Source organism: Carassius auratus, chromosome 45 (genome assembly GCF_003368295.1).
Source record: "Carassius auratus strain Wakin chromosome 45, ASM336829v1, whole genome shotgun sequence".
Classification (NCBI taxonomy): domain Eukaryota; kingdom Metazoa; phylum Chordata; class Actinopteri; order Cypriniformes; family Cyprinidae; genus Carassius; species Carassius auratus.
This window is the reverse complement of record NC_039287.1, coordinates 18,060,041-18,074,045: the sequence shown is the minus strand read 5'-3', so window position 1 is coordinate 18,074,045 and position 14,005 is coordinate 18,060,041. Positions and strand designations below refer to the sequence as shown.

Here is a 14,005-nt window from a genome sequence, read left to right as displayed (position 1 = left end):
ACGGTACATTCATATATTCATTCAACACAAAAAACGTGATGTCACCTCAAATAAGCCAGACTGATGGAAAGTGATTTTTGGAGCCTATTCTTTGCATGGTTTGTTATACTTTAGTGACTAACACAACCGCTGAAAAAGACGGTAGTAAAGTAAAAAAAAAAAAATTAAATTAAATTACAAAAAAAGAAACACGCCATTCCAAAGGTGTTAAAAATGAATGAGCATACAGATATTTTTTTGTAAAATCAAAATTAGAGGTTTTTTTTTTTCTTTTTAAATTTAAATAAGTTGTGTAACCTAACACACCACTGATTAAACAAGACAATCACAAGTAGAGGTTTAGACAGAAAGGCACTCTGGAAACCACAGCATCAAGCAAAGAGACACCTTTTCATTTTACAAAATTTATTTGCAGGAATGCAAAAACACTTGTTATGCAGCAGTACTTTAAAACACCATTTTTTATAAAAATGGTCTGATGGTGATACAGAAATAATCGTGGAGTCAGTCATATTCAAAATCCAGTCAATACTTTTAAAGAGGCAAAAAAATAAAGAAACTGAAACATCAACAGAATCCCTTTAAAAACGTATAAACCCTGTAACAAGCGCTTAAGAGAATTAAAGTCACCAATAACATGCCCAAAACGATGCATATCTTAATAATCCATCACATTAAATGTGATGAAAAGGCAGCTATGGTGTGCCCAGTTCACTGATATCAGACATCCTGCCCGCCCTGAGCACAGCTCTTCATACAGACTGAACGGGGAATGGCATGACGCTCTCACCAGTCCAGTCTGATCCACAATCAGCGCCAGGGTGGAGATGGAGCAAAGCTTAAGCACAGATATCAATCCCAGCTGATCTCCTGTCAGCCAGACCAGCCTAACCACCTCCATCGAGAGAACGAGGAAGCAGCGGATTGATCTGAACGGCTATCAGAACGATGTCCATGTGCAGGTGAATCTCTGGACTTACCTTTAAAAACTATGGTGATTTGTGTATGCCTAAGCGGCATGTAGTTCACAAAAGGGATGGTGTTGGTTTCAAAATTGATAAAGCAGCCATCAACACGGGCTGCATCTTCTTAAAGGGATTGTTCACCCAAAAATGAAAATGTGATGTTTATCTGCTTACCCTCAGGGCATCCCAGATGTAGGTGACTTTGGTTTATAATGGCAGTCAATGGGTTCCACGGCTTCAAGACTAAACAAAAACAAATTAAACCCTGCGGCTCATGATACATTGAGATCTTAAGACATGAAATGATTGGTCTGTGCAAGAAACTGAACAGTATTTATCTAATATGTCTACTATGCCAGAGCAAGTACACGCGTCGTGCGCTCAGGTCAGTATAACATCTAAATACTGTTTAGTTTCAGATCGTTTCATGTCTTAAGATCTCAATGTATCATGAGCCGCAGGGTTTAATTTGATTTGTATATGTTTTTGTTTTTACTCTCAAAGCCATGGAGCCCATTGACAACCATTATATGACTGACTGTGTTTGTGTTTACTGAAGAGTCTCCTACTTCTGGGATGCACTGGGGGTAAGCAGATAAACATCACATTTTCATTTTTGGGTGAATTATCTCTTTAAAACAAACAAAAAAAGTTTTAAAACCAGTTCATTTGGGGCGGGGGTCTGAGAAACACAGCTAAAGCTTATTAAAGTATATTCTTCCTCAAGTTCAAGCCTTTACACACACACAAGTATCATCCTCCTGACCGGTCTCTCGAGCTGTAACTACATCCTCAGAGGCAGGACTCGCTCAGGCAAGGCTTCTTTAGACTCATCACATAAGTGTCATTCACATGCCCAGTCTGACTGTCCAGCATCATTACAAAAGGACTATAATACACTAGGTACATTGGCTCTGATGGTGCCCTTGTGCATAAGTTGAATATAAAAAGCCCTGCTTGCATTAAGTCTCCGTATGTACAGTACAGATAGGGCAGTTTCAGCCTCCAGGATGAGGTAGTTAACCAACCCTTTCCAAAAAAACACCCTAAAAAAAGGTTCAGAAAAGAACCATTTGCACCTGGAATGCCTGGTCAGTCACGCCAGGGTGTAACAACTGAAGAAAAACTAAAAAAAGAGGCAAGACTCAAATACAAGCTTAACATGTTCGTCCTCATGATAAGCTCCAGTTAAAAATACACAAATATACAACAGCATCAAGCTCCTCCAAGCCACTTCACACATCCACAAAGTGCAAAATACATGTAACGTTAAGGATAAAACTCCTTTGGGCTACTTCCACGGTAAATGGCGTTTCTCTCAGGACACAAGGGTTCTGGGACACTCTCATAAACTTAAAAATTAAATACAAAAACAAAAGAAAACGAAACACAAAGAAGAGTCCACACACACACACACACACACACTCGTGTAATCGTGACACTGCGTTGATGTCGATCGTGGAGTAGATCTGCTTGGGTAAGGCAGGAGCCGAGCTGGAGCGTGGACCGCACCTCACACCCCTCCGCCGACAGCACCTGGTGACCCCACCTGATGGGAGCTGGTCAGTCTTCACTGGGACATGTCAGGACCAGCCTCCACCCCGCTCCCCTGCTCGCCAGGTGACAAAAGGAACACAAATTAGAGGAGCGTTAACAATCAATACAACACAGAAGGACAAAGAGATCACACAAGGACACAAACAACCACAGAAGAAGATGTCAAAAGACAGAAAGCTAAATGCATTGACTAGAGACGACACCCTATGATTCAGCATGCACTCGTGTGAGGAGCCCGAGACGAGAGACAAGCACAACAGAGGCTCGGGTCCAAGCCACAGGAAGTGGGAGATCTGGAGGGGGCGGGAAAGTTACAGATACAGGAGGAAAGCAAAAACAGTCATGCGTGGCAGCTTCCCAGTGGCTCAAACTGGGGACAAACGTGCAAGAGCAAAGAGAGTTAGAGCTTCCAGCGACAACGACGCCTCGTCTGGACTCGCCGTTTAGCATCAAATTGTGCTTTCTGTGGCTATCATCGAGTTTAGCCTCTGTCCTCGTGGAGTTCCTCTAACAAAACCCCACTGAAGCCCAAACGCACGGGGACCTCAGGAGAGAAGTTCCCAAAAATTGCAATGGCAGTGAATCGGAGTAAAGCAAGGCCTCTCAGTTGGAGGTCGTGTGAAATGGTGTGTGTTTACACAGAGCTTGAGTGGAGAGAGGATGTGGACTGGGTGAGATCAGTCTGAGGCATGCAGAGTGAGGGAGCAGCACGTCTACAGGCAAACCTTTAGTCCTTTTCCTTCCACAAGGAGCATTTAATTTGTAGCAATTTGAAGAGAGAATTTGCCGAAACAGGAATTTGAAACACAATTTGAGTTTTTGTACACTGGTGCGTGTATGTTTATTCAAGCAGACAAACAGCAAAGAATACAAGCCAAAATGTAAAGCCAAAAATTAGGATCAAAGTCCTTTTTTTCTTTTCTTTTTTCAAAAACAAGACAAGCTATTTGACTAGCATTATCTTTTGTAACATACAAATACTAATTTCTTTTTTTTTCTTTTTTCTTCGTTGAATACAAGTTTAGTTGACACTTCTTTTTTTGTCCTTTTTTTGTTGTTGTTGCCGTTACCTATTTTAGACATGAAGAGGAGAATCCTATGAACACACATGGTACTAAAGCCAAATAGACAGGTTGAGCACAAAATGCAAATTTAAAAATTTCAAATCACGATTTTTTTTAAAAGTAGGAAACGACTTCCAAACAAAACATAAAACAAAGAGTTCGGCAGAAGCAGGAGGGAGTGACTACTGATCGAGTCCAAGCCGATTCTTAAAATATGTACAAGAGCAGAGAGGCAACCGTTAATGGATCTGAGGGCCAATCAAGTCTCTATAAAAAGGATTGGGTAGTAATTTGTTGTTGTTTTGTGAAGTGAAAACAAAAGAGCCCTACATTCTCTACTTCCACTGATGCCCAAAAGAATCCTGATAAAACTCCTGGTTGTCAGATTTGTAACCATAGTTACCAGAATGATCGCCACCGTGCAAGGGTTGCTGTGCAATGGGTTGCGAGCCCCAGTTCTGATTAATGGTCTGGCGCCGTTTGGAATCTGGCTGGGTGTAGCCATCGGCTTTGCGCTTGCCTCCTACATTTCCACCGCGTCCACCCCGAGCAGCACGTACCCCGCGGCCTCTCGGCAGAACCCCGCCTCTGGCTCCTCCGCGTGGGCCCCTGCTGGCCCCCAGACCTCCGCGCTGAGGGAAGCCCGGCCGGCCCCGTGGAGCGCCGGCCCCTCTGCCCCCGCCTCGAGCCCCGCCGCGCACCCCTCTGCCTCGAGCGGGCGCCTGGTAGTCATCGTAGCCGAAGTACGGGTCATCATAGCCACCCCTGTAGTTATGGTAATCGTAATCGTAACCATAATAGTCGTAGTAATCTTCGTAGCCGTAATAGTCAGGAGGGTAGGAGTAACCGCCCCGACTGGCACCTCTGCCCCGGCCCCTGGCAGGAGGCGGCATCTGAGGAGGCCCGTAGTAGTAGTAATCATCATACCTGGGACAGAAGAGCACAGGTGTTTACACTCATGTGAAGTGACAAGTATCTCAGAGATACAGAGATGGACGCGTCTGCTCCTGGAGGACTGCAGAGTCCAGCTCCAACCCCAAAGAGTCCACCAGGAGGACCCCAAACACCACGTGTGCTGGGTAAGAGCTGGAGGACAGCTGCCCTTCACGAGGAGAGCTGGACACCCCTGAGGGAAACCCACAACACTCACATGTGTGTCTTCGCTGCTTGACGCTGTGCCTTCCTCTCTTTCCGCTTCTGGTCCGGTGGCTTGGCGAACACGATCTCAATGTGTTCTCCCTCTAAATCTTTACCGTTCATCTCTGCCAGCGCCTGCACACATCCACATCCATCACACCACTGTCACGACCGCTCAACACAACACTCTCGCTCCCCAGCGTCTCACCTTGACCGCTCCATCTCTCTCGTCAAAGTGAATGAAGGCGTAGTCCTTCAGTTTCTTCACTCGCTCCAGTTTGCCAAACTGGCCGAACGCTTTTTCAAGTATTTCCTCCGTGACGCTGTTTGCCAGGTTCCTGACGAACAACACTTTCACCTGGGAACAGATGAGATAACATGAGCTCTCTAGCTGCAGGAGAAGACCAGGCATGAATACAAGCGCTGGTACATCAGTCTGGGATTTAGGTCATGACCCCCATGACTCTGATCAACCGTGCTCCCAAAACAGAAGGAAGACACCAACCAACGTCAAGGGGAGAGTAAACTAGCGCTTCAGAACGGTCTAATCTGAAGAGAGTGTGGAAAGAGAATCTCAACAGGAACGTGTTTCAGAACAACCCCTTCACCAAAGACTGGATGGTGTTCTGACCTTTGCCATGACCTCCGGGTCAGGATCCTCAATGGGGTCGGCCCACTCGACGGTGACCACATTCCCCCAGACCTTCACCTTCCCGCTCATGAGCCTCCGTCGAGCCTGTGCTGCCGTTTTGTGGTCCTCGTACTCCAGGAAACAGAAGCCCCTGTTCTTCCTCTTATCATCCGGCTGATGGTAGAGGATGACGTCAGTAAGACCCTCTGAGAAACAGAGAAAGGGTGTTAAACGTGTATCTGAAGAACCCAAAGGAAATGAGCACGTTGAGAGGACACAGATGAACGCACGCTCAGCTCAGAGCAAAGCTCACCTGTGACTTTAGAAAACTCTTCAACGATCTGTTCTTTCGTCTTGCTCTTGGGAATGGAGCCCACGAAGAGTCTGTTGTTTGCCACTGATATACACACGCCGATTTGTTTGCCCGGGCGAATCTCATGATTGTTACACTGAGAGGAGAAACACAGGGATTGAATACCTGAACAACAGTTGAATTTGTGAAACCACAACGGCGTGTCTTACTAGCTTGACGGCCTCCTGCGCAGCCTCTTTAGTGCAGAAGGTGAGGAAGGCGTAGCCGCGGTTCAGGCCGCTCAGAGGATCCATCATCAGACGCAGGTCCCAGATCGGCCCGGCCTTCTCAAACAGAGGCACCAGCTCATCTTCAAACAAGTCCCTCGGGATCTTCCCCACAAAGATCTGCAGCATGGAGAGGTCTGTGAGCCAGCCAGTCAAACTGATATAAATATGAGTTTAATAGTTCTCTTTAATCTTCAAAGTGTCAGTCTGAAAACAGGAGGGTGATGCGGGTCATTCATTAATCACTGACTGACCAGAGTTACTGTTAAACAAAACAAAAATAAATACATGAAAATGACCAGCTGCATTTTTTTCAATTAAAGTTTGAGAGGTCAACTCTAATCAGGATGTCCATTTATTTTATTTGTTAAGCAGCCAAGAATGAGATCCCGTGGGATAATGGACAGGCATTAGCTTCATCCGGCTGGATGTTAGGAACGCCGCACAGATTTGATTGTGTCCTCTGACCTCTGAGCAGCAAGTGCTGGGTCAGACGCTCTTCCACACGGAGAGAGACGCTGTACAACACTCATTCAGACAGCGCTGGTTACCTCTGTCCCGACCGTGGGCTGAGCTCCGGTGTACACCGTCTCCGGAGGAGGACCGCCGTACTTGCGCTGACCTGTAGTGACATCAAGAGTGTAGCCCGTCCTCTCCAGCAGCGTCTGAAAAACACCAAACCAAATCAACACAAGAACTCGTTTCGTTTCAATAAAATGCGTTAAATAAAAAGCCCAAGCGCACCTTAATCTTTGCTTCATCTGGTCCTTTCGTGGAATCTACGACTTTGGTCCCCTGTTTCTCTCTCTGTCTGTAGGTCTTCATCACTCCACAGAGAAAGGCACTTTTGTTCTGAGTGAGAGAGAGAGCGAGTGAATCCTTCGCTCCTTCACTACGCTGACACACCGAGCACAGCGAGAGCGAGGGCTCTTACCTGCACATGGGACAGGTCGCTCTCTTTGAACTGGACCAGAACTTGCAGTGCCCCTTCCTCATCGAACTCCTTCAGAGCTTCAATGGCCCTCTCATCCAGGTCACTGTGCTCCACGAGGCCTGCAGGGAGAGAACAGGGACAGCTCAGCGTGGCCGAGAGAGGAGACGCCTGCAGGTCAGGCTCCAGGAGAACATCAGCACACTCAGAGAGAGAGTTCATGGGCTCATCATTCGGACAGGGCTCAGCACAGACCATCACTTCAGTCACTTGTGATTACGGGACAAGAGCATCTTGCGCTCTAATTATCCTGATATCTCCAGGTTTTCCTCAACCACAGAAACCTCTGGATCGGTCATCACTAACACTACAGAGTCAGCAGCAGCACCTCGTTCGTACAGTAATGATGATCATCCCAGGAGCACCCAGCCGCTCTGGACAGCTGTCTCTATTGTCCTGGTGTACGCCCCCGGGACAGACCCGCCCACTCTAACAGCATAATCCCCAGAAAGGCTGCTCTCAGGACCAGACACGCTCAGTTCAGCCTGTATTTCGGCAGGCCGTGCACCGTGCATCATTAAACGCTGCAGTACCCATTTTGCAGTGAAACCACACAAAGTTGCTAATGATCTGCCAATTCCCTACGCAAGAAAACACATGGCACCGACAGGTCAACATGCACTGAATGTGATGAATGTCAATTTGCAGGGTTCAAGTTTTGGCTTACCTGCCAGGTAAATTTCATCTAGCTTTTCAGCAACTTTCTGTGGTAGACCAGCTTCTACTAAAGTGTTGAAGTGGTCAGAATGGGTAACTGCAGCAGACGTGTCCATCGGCTCTTCTGTACCATTCCCATTAATGTGTTCTGTGGCCATGTCTTCAGAAATCTGTTCAAATGCAATGAGCCAAATTACTGCAGGTTTGGGTAGACATTTACACAAATTAAGTGGGTATTTGATTTTATGTATAAGGTTCCATACTGCAATCTCGGAATAACCCAATATTTTTTTTACCTGCATGCAATGAATGATAAATATATGCTGGGTTTGCATGTATGCACGTATGATTATACACAATCATACATGCATGAAGCATCCTAGCAAACAGCCCTCAATCATCTCTATAGGTAGACGTCTCTCACACTCCTTGTTTATTTCATCCACAGCACGATCAAACACAGTAAACAAGTGCAGTCCACGAGCTCAACACTAGAACTAGATCTGCAGACTGCACTGGTGTTAAACAGCGTCTATACTCTGTGTGTGTAGCCTGCAAACACACAAGCGCTCAGTCAATGTGAATGGCTAAACACGCGCGTTCGCGTGGGCGCGCAGCACGAGTCTCAGGCCCGCCGCAGCTAGCGTTAGGTTACGTTACAAACATAACAAAGTGCTCTTTAAAGAACTACGTGACGACAAAGCACTGCACATAACGTGCTGTTAATAAGCGAGCCACCAAAACAGCTTAGGAAATTTAAAAAGGCTGCAAGATAAATGCGTGTTAATTCAGTTGTGATTCGGGAAAATTTGCATTAGCCTGCTAGCTCAGCAGCGTGACTCACGCACAATATCAGCTCATTTAGCGCGCAGCCGACACGCTGTAATAACTAATAACAGACACCGCTGCACGTTCTCGCGCGTTGAGACGGTACTGAGGGCCTGCTCTCGCACAGTGGCCGTGTCCGGTAACCCCCTCCCCCCGGGCATTGTTTCCAAACACCGGGAAAATAAACGCCTCCACCGCACGAGACGCCAAGGTTACCAGCCCCGAGCGGCCGCGCGCTTACCTGACGGGCTTCTGCTGGTCGGTTCGGGTGTGCTCGTGTCGAGTGTGTGTTCTGGGCGGTTACCGACTCCCCGGCGGAGCTCCGCTTGATGCCCAATACTGTAAAATGGCGGGCAGCGCTGCTCACGCACGCGCGCGCGCACCGACGGGGTCTCTGACGCGGCCGCTCACGGGCTCGGGCTCGTCCTCGAGGGGCGGCTCATGTAAAGCACATAACCGCCACTGAAATAAATACAATAAAACAGGTAATTGCGACTTGTTTCCCTCGCAATTCTTGACTTTGTTTATCAGAATTTCAATTCATGAAGTCAGAATTGCTAGATATAAACTCAAAATTCTGACTTTTCTCCTAAGAAATGTGTGGAAAAAAAGTGTATGAGCAGTCCCTGACCTGCCAGCTGCTGATAAACACACAACACGTCCATGTATTTGTGTGATATGTCTGATATTGCAGGGAGTAGAGCTACACAGCACATCCTGAAGTGTGTTTACAGTAGGGTCTTCACCATCCCGTGATCTGTGAATGACAGTGAGGAGAATCTGCTGATGTTAGGTTAACTGTACCTGTGGATCTCATTCATACTGTATTTATACTATGGAATGTACTTTAAAAAACAGTTATGTAAGTTAAATCAATTCTTCGGGAAATAGAAGAACTGATTTAACAGAGAACAAGATGTTTTGGTTACCAACCAGTGTTGAGGGTAATGCATTCAGTAACGTGAGTAACGTAATCAGATTACTTTTCTCCAGTAACTAGTAAAGTCAGACCTGTCAGGTGATGTGAGAGGTCATGACCCCTGGGCAGGGTTCAGCCAGTAATGCTCGTAATAATGAAGCTGGTGCAGACTGCAGAGAAGTGAGAAAAGAGACAAGAAGCGGAGCAAGATAATATGAATTGATAATATATTGTTAAAATGGCAGTTTACATCATCGCTTTTGGGACACGCTGTAACAGTAACAGTCTTTAATATCAATGGGATTGTGGTCTTGGGGCGATTCAAACTACGTGAATAATTCTAGATCTTATTATCCAAATGGCTTAGATTTTTAGAAAGCACATTAGCTTATTTTCCATTGAAAGTTCAGTCAGATTTTCTCATTGATGTGAACAAAGCAGCAGACGGGCTGAATAACAATGCAGTTCACTTTCTGACAGCATGGGGCGCTTTAGGAACAGAATACAGCCGTTACCATGGTTACCCCTCTATACACACACACACACACACAGAGATACACAGATACACAAAAGACCAAATTTGGCTACATGTTGTCAAACAGACATTCAGAATTTTTATTCACTTTGGTATTTATCAAATAGCGTAAATATTTAAATATGCCAAATCTTTATTAAAACGTTAAAATGTTTGCATTTTAATCAGGAATTTTAATCATGCCATATTAATCTGTATACTACTAAATTATTATCTTTAATATACATAACCCAGGTGTTCTTGCTTTATTAAAGCACTAAATGTTCATGTTTTTTTTTCTTTCTGGAAGCAATGGTTACCTTTGAAATAGTTTTAAAATGGTACAAAAAAATTACTTAAGTAAAAATGTCTTCATATGTATGTATTGAAAGGTAAATACTGAGTAGATTCTGATTAAGACATTTTATACACCAGGATTATTATAGTCAACCAAAATACTAAAAATCTTAAAATATATATTTTTGTTACTTGAAATAAAATAATTCAACCAATTCAAATCTTTGCTGCTGACCTTCAATGATCAACCATACTAATTAGAAAAAATTACTTTAGCTAAACATGACATTTGTGTTTCTTTTCTTTTTGTTTTGTTTCTGAAGATAGAAAAATAAGACCAAGCCAGATGAGGAAAAGTAAAGCAAAAGTAACATTACTTTCCATAAACAGTAACAAAGTAACGTAATTAACTACTTTTTATGAAGTAACGCAGTGTATTACTTTTAAAAGTAACATTCTCCAACCCTGTTACCAGCATTCATCAAAATATCTCGTGTTTATGTTCCACAGAAGAAAGTAATTCATACAGGTTTGTGTTGAACAACTGATGACCGAATGATCATTTTTGTGTGTGATGAAAGAAAACTAATGATGTGATCCGAATATAAAGATGAATGTTACAGGGACATTTGGGACTTAAATGAAAGCGAACCCGTACACGGTCCTGATATTATGATATTATATTATAATGAGAGCAGATCCGTGTTCGCATCTGTTTTTCATGTTTTACAAGTGCTTTAATGATTTGGTCCGTTTCATATTAATTTTAAAGTCAGGGTTGGGTGTCGTTTTGAGGCTTTCCGCGTCGATGGGAGGAGATATATAGGGGCTTTTTTCAAAATCACAAACAATCCGAAACAACCAATCAGCGACTTCATTGGAGATAACTGTGAGCAGGGTTTTGTGGGTTTTGTAGTTACTATGTCAGGTCTTGACAGGAGTCGTTTGCGAGGAAGAACGCACAAAAACTACAAGTCCCGGCTTCGCCTGTAAGTCTCCGCGCATGCGCAGAGAAACAGCCTCCTCAAATGTTTTGTTTCAACGCCATCTCTGTTAGCCGGCTAGCGCTCGCTCAAGAAGACTCAATCCGACATCATCAGCGCTTTTCTGAGGAGAATCGACTCCACAACTGCGTTTCTCAACCACATACACGCCTTTATGTTTTCTTAGCCAAGGTTTTGGCCGCGAGCGCAACGCAGGATTTAAATAAAAACGAAGCGACCGAGTTCTCTCGTTCCCGACTGTGACTAGCGGGGGTCTGTCGCTGCTCGGGTTATTTCCTGTCCCATTTCACATCCTTTTTTTAATCAAACACTTGGTAAAATGGCGTGTGGGGCGACTCTGAAGAGGACCATGGACTTCGATCCTCTGATGAGCCAAGCGTCTCCGAAGAGAAGGAGGTGCGCGCCCGTGTCTCCCTCCAGCTCCAGCGCGTCCCCGCAGAAATACCTGCGCATGGAGCCGTCACCCTTCGGCAGAGTGACCTCCGCGCTCACCACAGGTGTGTCAGTGTGTGTCTCAGCCCTCACCACAGGTGTGTGTGTGTGTGTGTGTGTGTGTGTGTGTGTCAGTGTGTGTCTCAGCCCTCACCACAGGTGTGTGTGTGTCAGTGTGTGTCTCAGCCCTCACCGCAGGTGGCAGTCGGAATAACCCAATCTTTATGACAGTCAATGACAGTCATCACAGGTGTGTGTGTGTGTGTCAGTCATACAGACGGGGTGTGTGTGTGTGTCACCACAGGTGTGTGTGTCAGTCAGACGGTCATCACAGGTGTGTGTGTGTGTGTCAGTCAGATGGTCAACACAAGTGAAATCACGCTCAAACTCTCTTGCTGCTCCTCGTCACATCTCCTCACATCAAAACAAGGATATTTCTGTGGTAAACTATGGCTCTCTGATCATGGCACTCTTTGTTTACAGTGTTTCAAAAATCAGGTGGAAACGGAAGGGCTATTCTCTGCTTGTAATCGATCAGGAGAGTGGCTAGTTAATGCTAGCTCGCCGTGACGTGTGTTCTTCTGCTGGATTACTGACAGTGCACGTTTAGGCCATGTTTACAGACTTATGTACCAGCTGTGAGTGAACGGTGTAGTTATTGTTTGAGATGTTGAGATCAGGGATTCTCGGGCACCCCTGTGTGTGTGTGTGTGTGTGTGTGTGTGTGTGTGTGTGTCATGGACCGGAAGTGAGGTCGAGCTCGAGGATACATTCCTGAGGAAACTGATTTTTAAAGATAGCACTCAAGCCTTGAATGACTGATCTGTTATGAGCGATGGGGTGAATACTACATCACCCATGATCTTTCACAGACCTGTTCTACACCTGTCTGTAGTGTCTAGATTGTGTAGAAAGACCGTGATGAGCTGAACTCTGCTGAACTCTGCTTGACACCCCTGGACTAGAGAACTATCCAATCACAGAACTACTTGTACTTAAGCGTATGACACTAGCTCCGCCCCCTCGCTGTGAGTGATGTGACAGGTGATGTGAAGCAGATCAGGTAAACCGAGGTGGAACTCGCTGAAGATGACCGTCCATTATAAGCTTGGCTTCATCGGAGTAGAAATATTCACCTCAAGCATATTTCTGCTTTCAACTAGTCAAGCTACACAATATTGCTTTCATAACCACATGCGATTCATCTGTGATTATGAAGCTGTATTGTGTAGCTTGTACGTGAACTCTGTGTAGTAAGTGCAGCTGATGGACATTTACTGCTAATCACAGAACCGCTTTACTGATGAGACAGCATGACAATCACATGAGATTAATCCTGCAGCTCTACTTTCAAGCCTGTTTTCCTTCTAATAATGTAATGTTATGAATTATAATGTTCACTATTCTGATTTCTGTCTGTCGTCTCAGGCAGTTTAGATACGGTCACGTTACTGTAGGACAGACTGGTGTAGACCGGTTGAGGATTTCCCAGCCCTGTTGGTGATCCTGTTGTTGAGTCACTGTAGAGATTCTGTCCAGTTTATTGAAGGTCTGTTGCTAATGTTTTCCTTCTCTCTTCCAGAGCAAATCCTGAGCAACATCAAGCAGGAGTACAAGCGCATGCAGAAGAGGAGACACCTGGAGAACAGCTTCCAGCAGACGGACGCATGCTGCCACCTCGAGCCTCAGCCGCACACCTCCACCAGCAGCACAGCCTCGCTGACCGGTACACACACACACACACACACACTCCTCCTCATCTCGAGCAGTCGTCAGCGGTGTCAGTGTGATGAAGCGCTCCCGGCTCAGAGACTCTCTTCTGGTGTGTTGCAGGAGCGTCCTGTGGCTCATCTTCCCCCTCCAGACGCGAGCAGCCGCTCTTCACGCTGAAGCAGGTGGGCATGATCTGTGAGCGTCTGCTGAAGGAGCGCGAGGACAAGGTGCGCGAGGAGTACGACGAGATCCTCACCACCAAACTCGCAGGTATTAGGATTTCACTTTTTCAACTTTAGGTACTGTGTCATGTTTCTGTTGGAGCAGAAACAGTGTCTGCAAAGTTACGGCGCTCAGAGTTCAGTGCAAAGGGAGATACTTGCGTACAAAAAAAAAGCTGTTTAAGGATTACAAAAAAACAGCTGGTAGGGACTACAACGAGCTTCTTTCTGGGTTTGTGACATCACATTATTAATCGATGCATCGCAAATCAATAAATTATTCTGAGGTTTTCTGAAGGCATTGTGATTCTCTCTGAAATGGATTCTGAGCTTAGTTTTCAACAGCAGATGGCACTGCATGCTTTGGAAACAGCTGAATTAAAGTTGATGTGCAAGTCAACACAGCCAAAAGCACAAGCGCTCTTCTTTTTGAGAGCGAGTGGTTAAGAACTAGTCTATAGCGCCCTCTGCTGTTAAAGACTAAGCTGAAAATCTT

The 14,005-nt window shown here is 45.4% G+C and overlaps 2 protein-coding genes across 6 annotated transcripts in view; one reads left to right on the top strand and one right to left on the bottom strand.

Moving 5' to 3' along the window:
* Nucleotides 1-388: 388 nt before the first annotated feature.
* Nucleotides 389-8,808, bottom strand: LOC113063471 (heterogeneous nuclear ribonucleoprotein Q-like). Of its 4 annotated transcripts, none has more exons than XM_026233902.1 (11): nt 7,592-7,751; nt 6,868-6,986; nt 6,678-6,785; nt 6,485-6,598; nt 5,877-6,053; nt 5,668-5,803; nt 5,355-5,560; nt 4,932-5,081; nt 4,737-4,858; nt 3,990-4,513; nt 389-2,574 (listed from the first exon to the last, which is right to left on the bottom strand). In XM_026233902.1, the coding sequence occupies exons 1-11, from the start codon at nt 7,737-7,739 to the stop codon at nt 2,549-2,551; spliced, it is 1,830 nt and encodes a 609-aa protein (XP_026089687.1). In that variant the 5' UTR covers nt 7,740-7,751; the 3' UTR covers nt 389-2,548. The 4 variants fall into 4 exon arrangements, with proteins under 4 accessions (XP_026089687.1, XP_026089688.1, XP_026089689.1 ...); XM_026233903.1 differs by having other exon boundaries at nt 4,147-4,513; XM_026233904.1 differs by lacking the exon at nt 389-2,574 and adding an exon at nt 8,651-8,808 and having other exon boundaries at nt 3,333-4,513.
* A 2,338-nt stretch (nt 8,809-11,146) lies between these two features.
* Nucleotides 11,147-14,005, top strand: part of LOC113063470 (akirin-2-like) — a 4,222-nt gene continuing 1,363 nt past the window's right edge. The window contains exons 1-3 of one of the 2 annotated variants that reach the window (XM_026233900.1): nt 11,147-11,673; nt 13,158-13,301; nt 13,409-13,558. In XM_026233900.1, coding sequence (XP_026089685.1) covers nt 11,463-11,673; nt 13,158-13,301; nt 13,409-13,558 — 505 coding nt within the window. In that variant the 5' untranslated portion in view covers nt 11,147-11,462. The remainder of the gene's footprint in view (nt 11,674-13,157; nt 13,302-13,408; nt 13,559-14,005) is intronic. The other variant, XM_026233901.1, reaches the window with a different exon arrangement.

Coding starts and splice junctions, on each gene's coding strand:
- LOC113063471 (XM_026233904.1), bottom strand. CDS start 7,739: ATGGCCACAGAACACATTAATGGGAATGGTACAGAAGAGCCGATGGAC. Junction 6,599..6,677: donor CAGATGAAGCAAAGATTAAG/GTGCGCTTGGGC, acceptor GGTGTTTTTCAG/ACGCTGCTGGAGAGGACGGG. Junction 6,054..6,484: donor AGCCCACGGTCGGGACAGAG/GTAACCAGCGCT, acceptor TCCATGCTGCAG/ATCTTTGTGGGGAAGATCCC.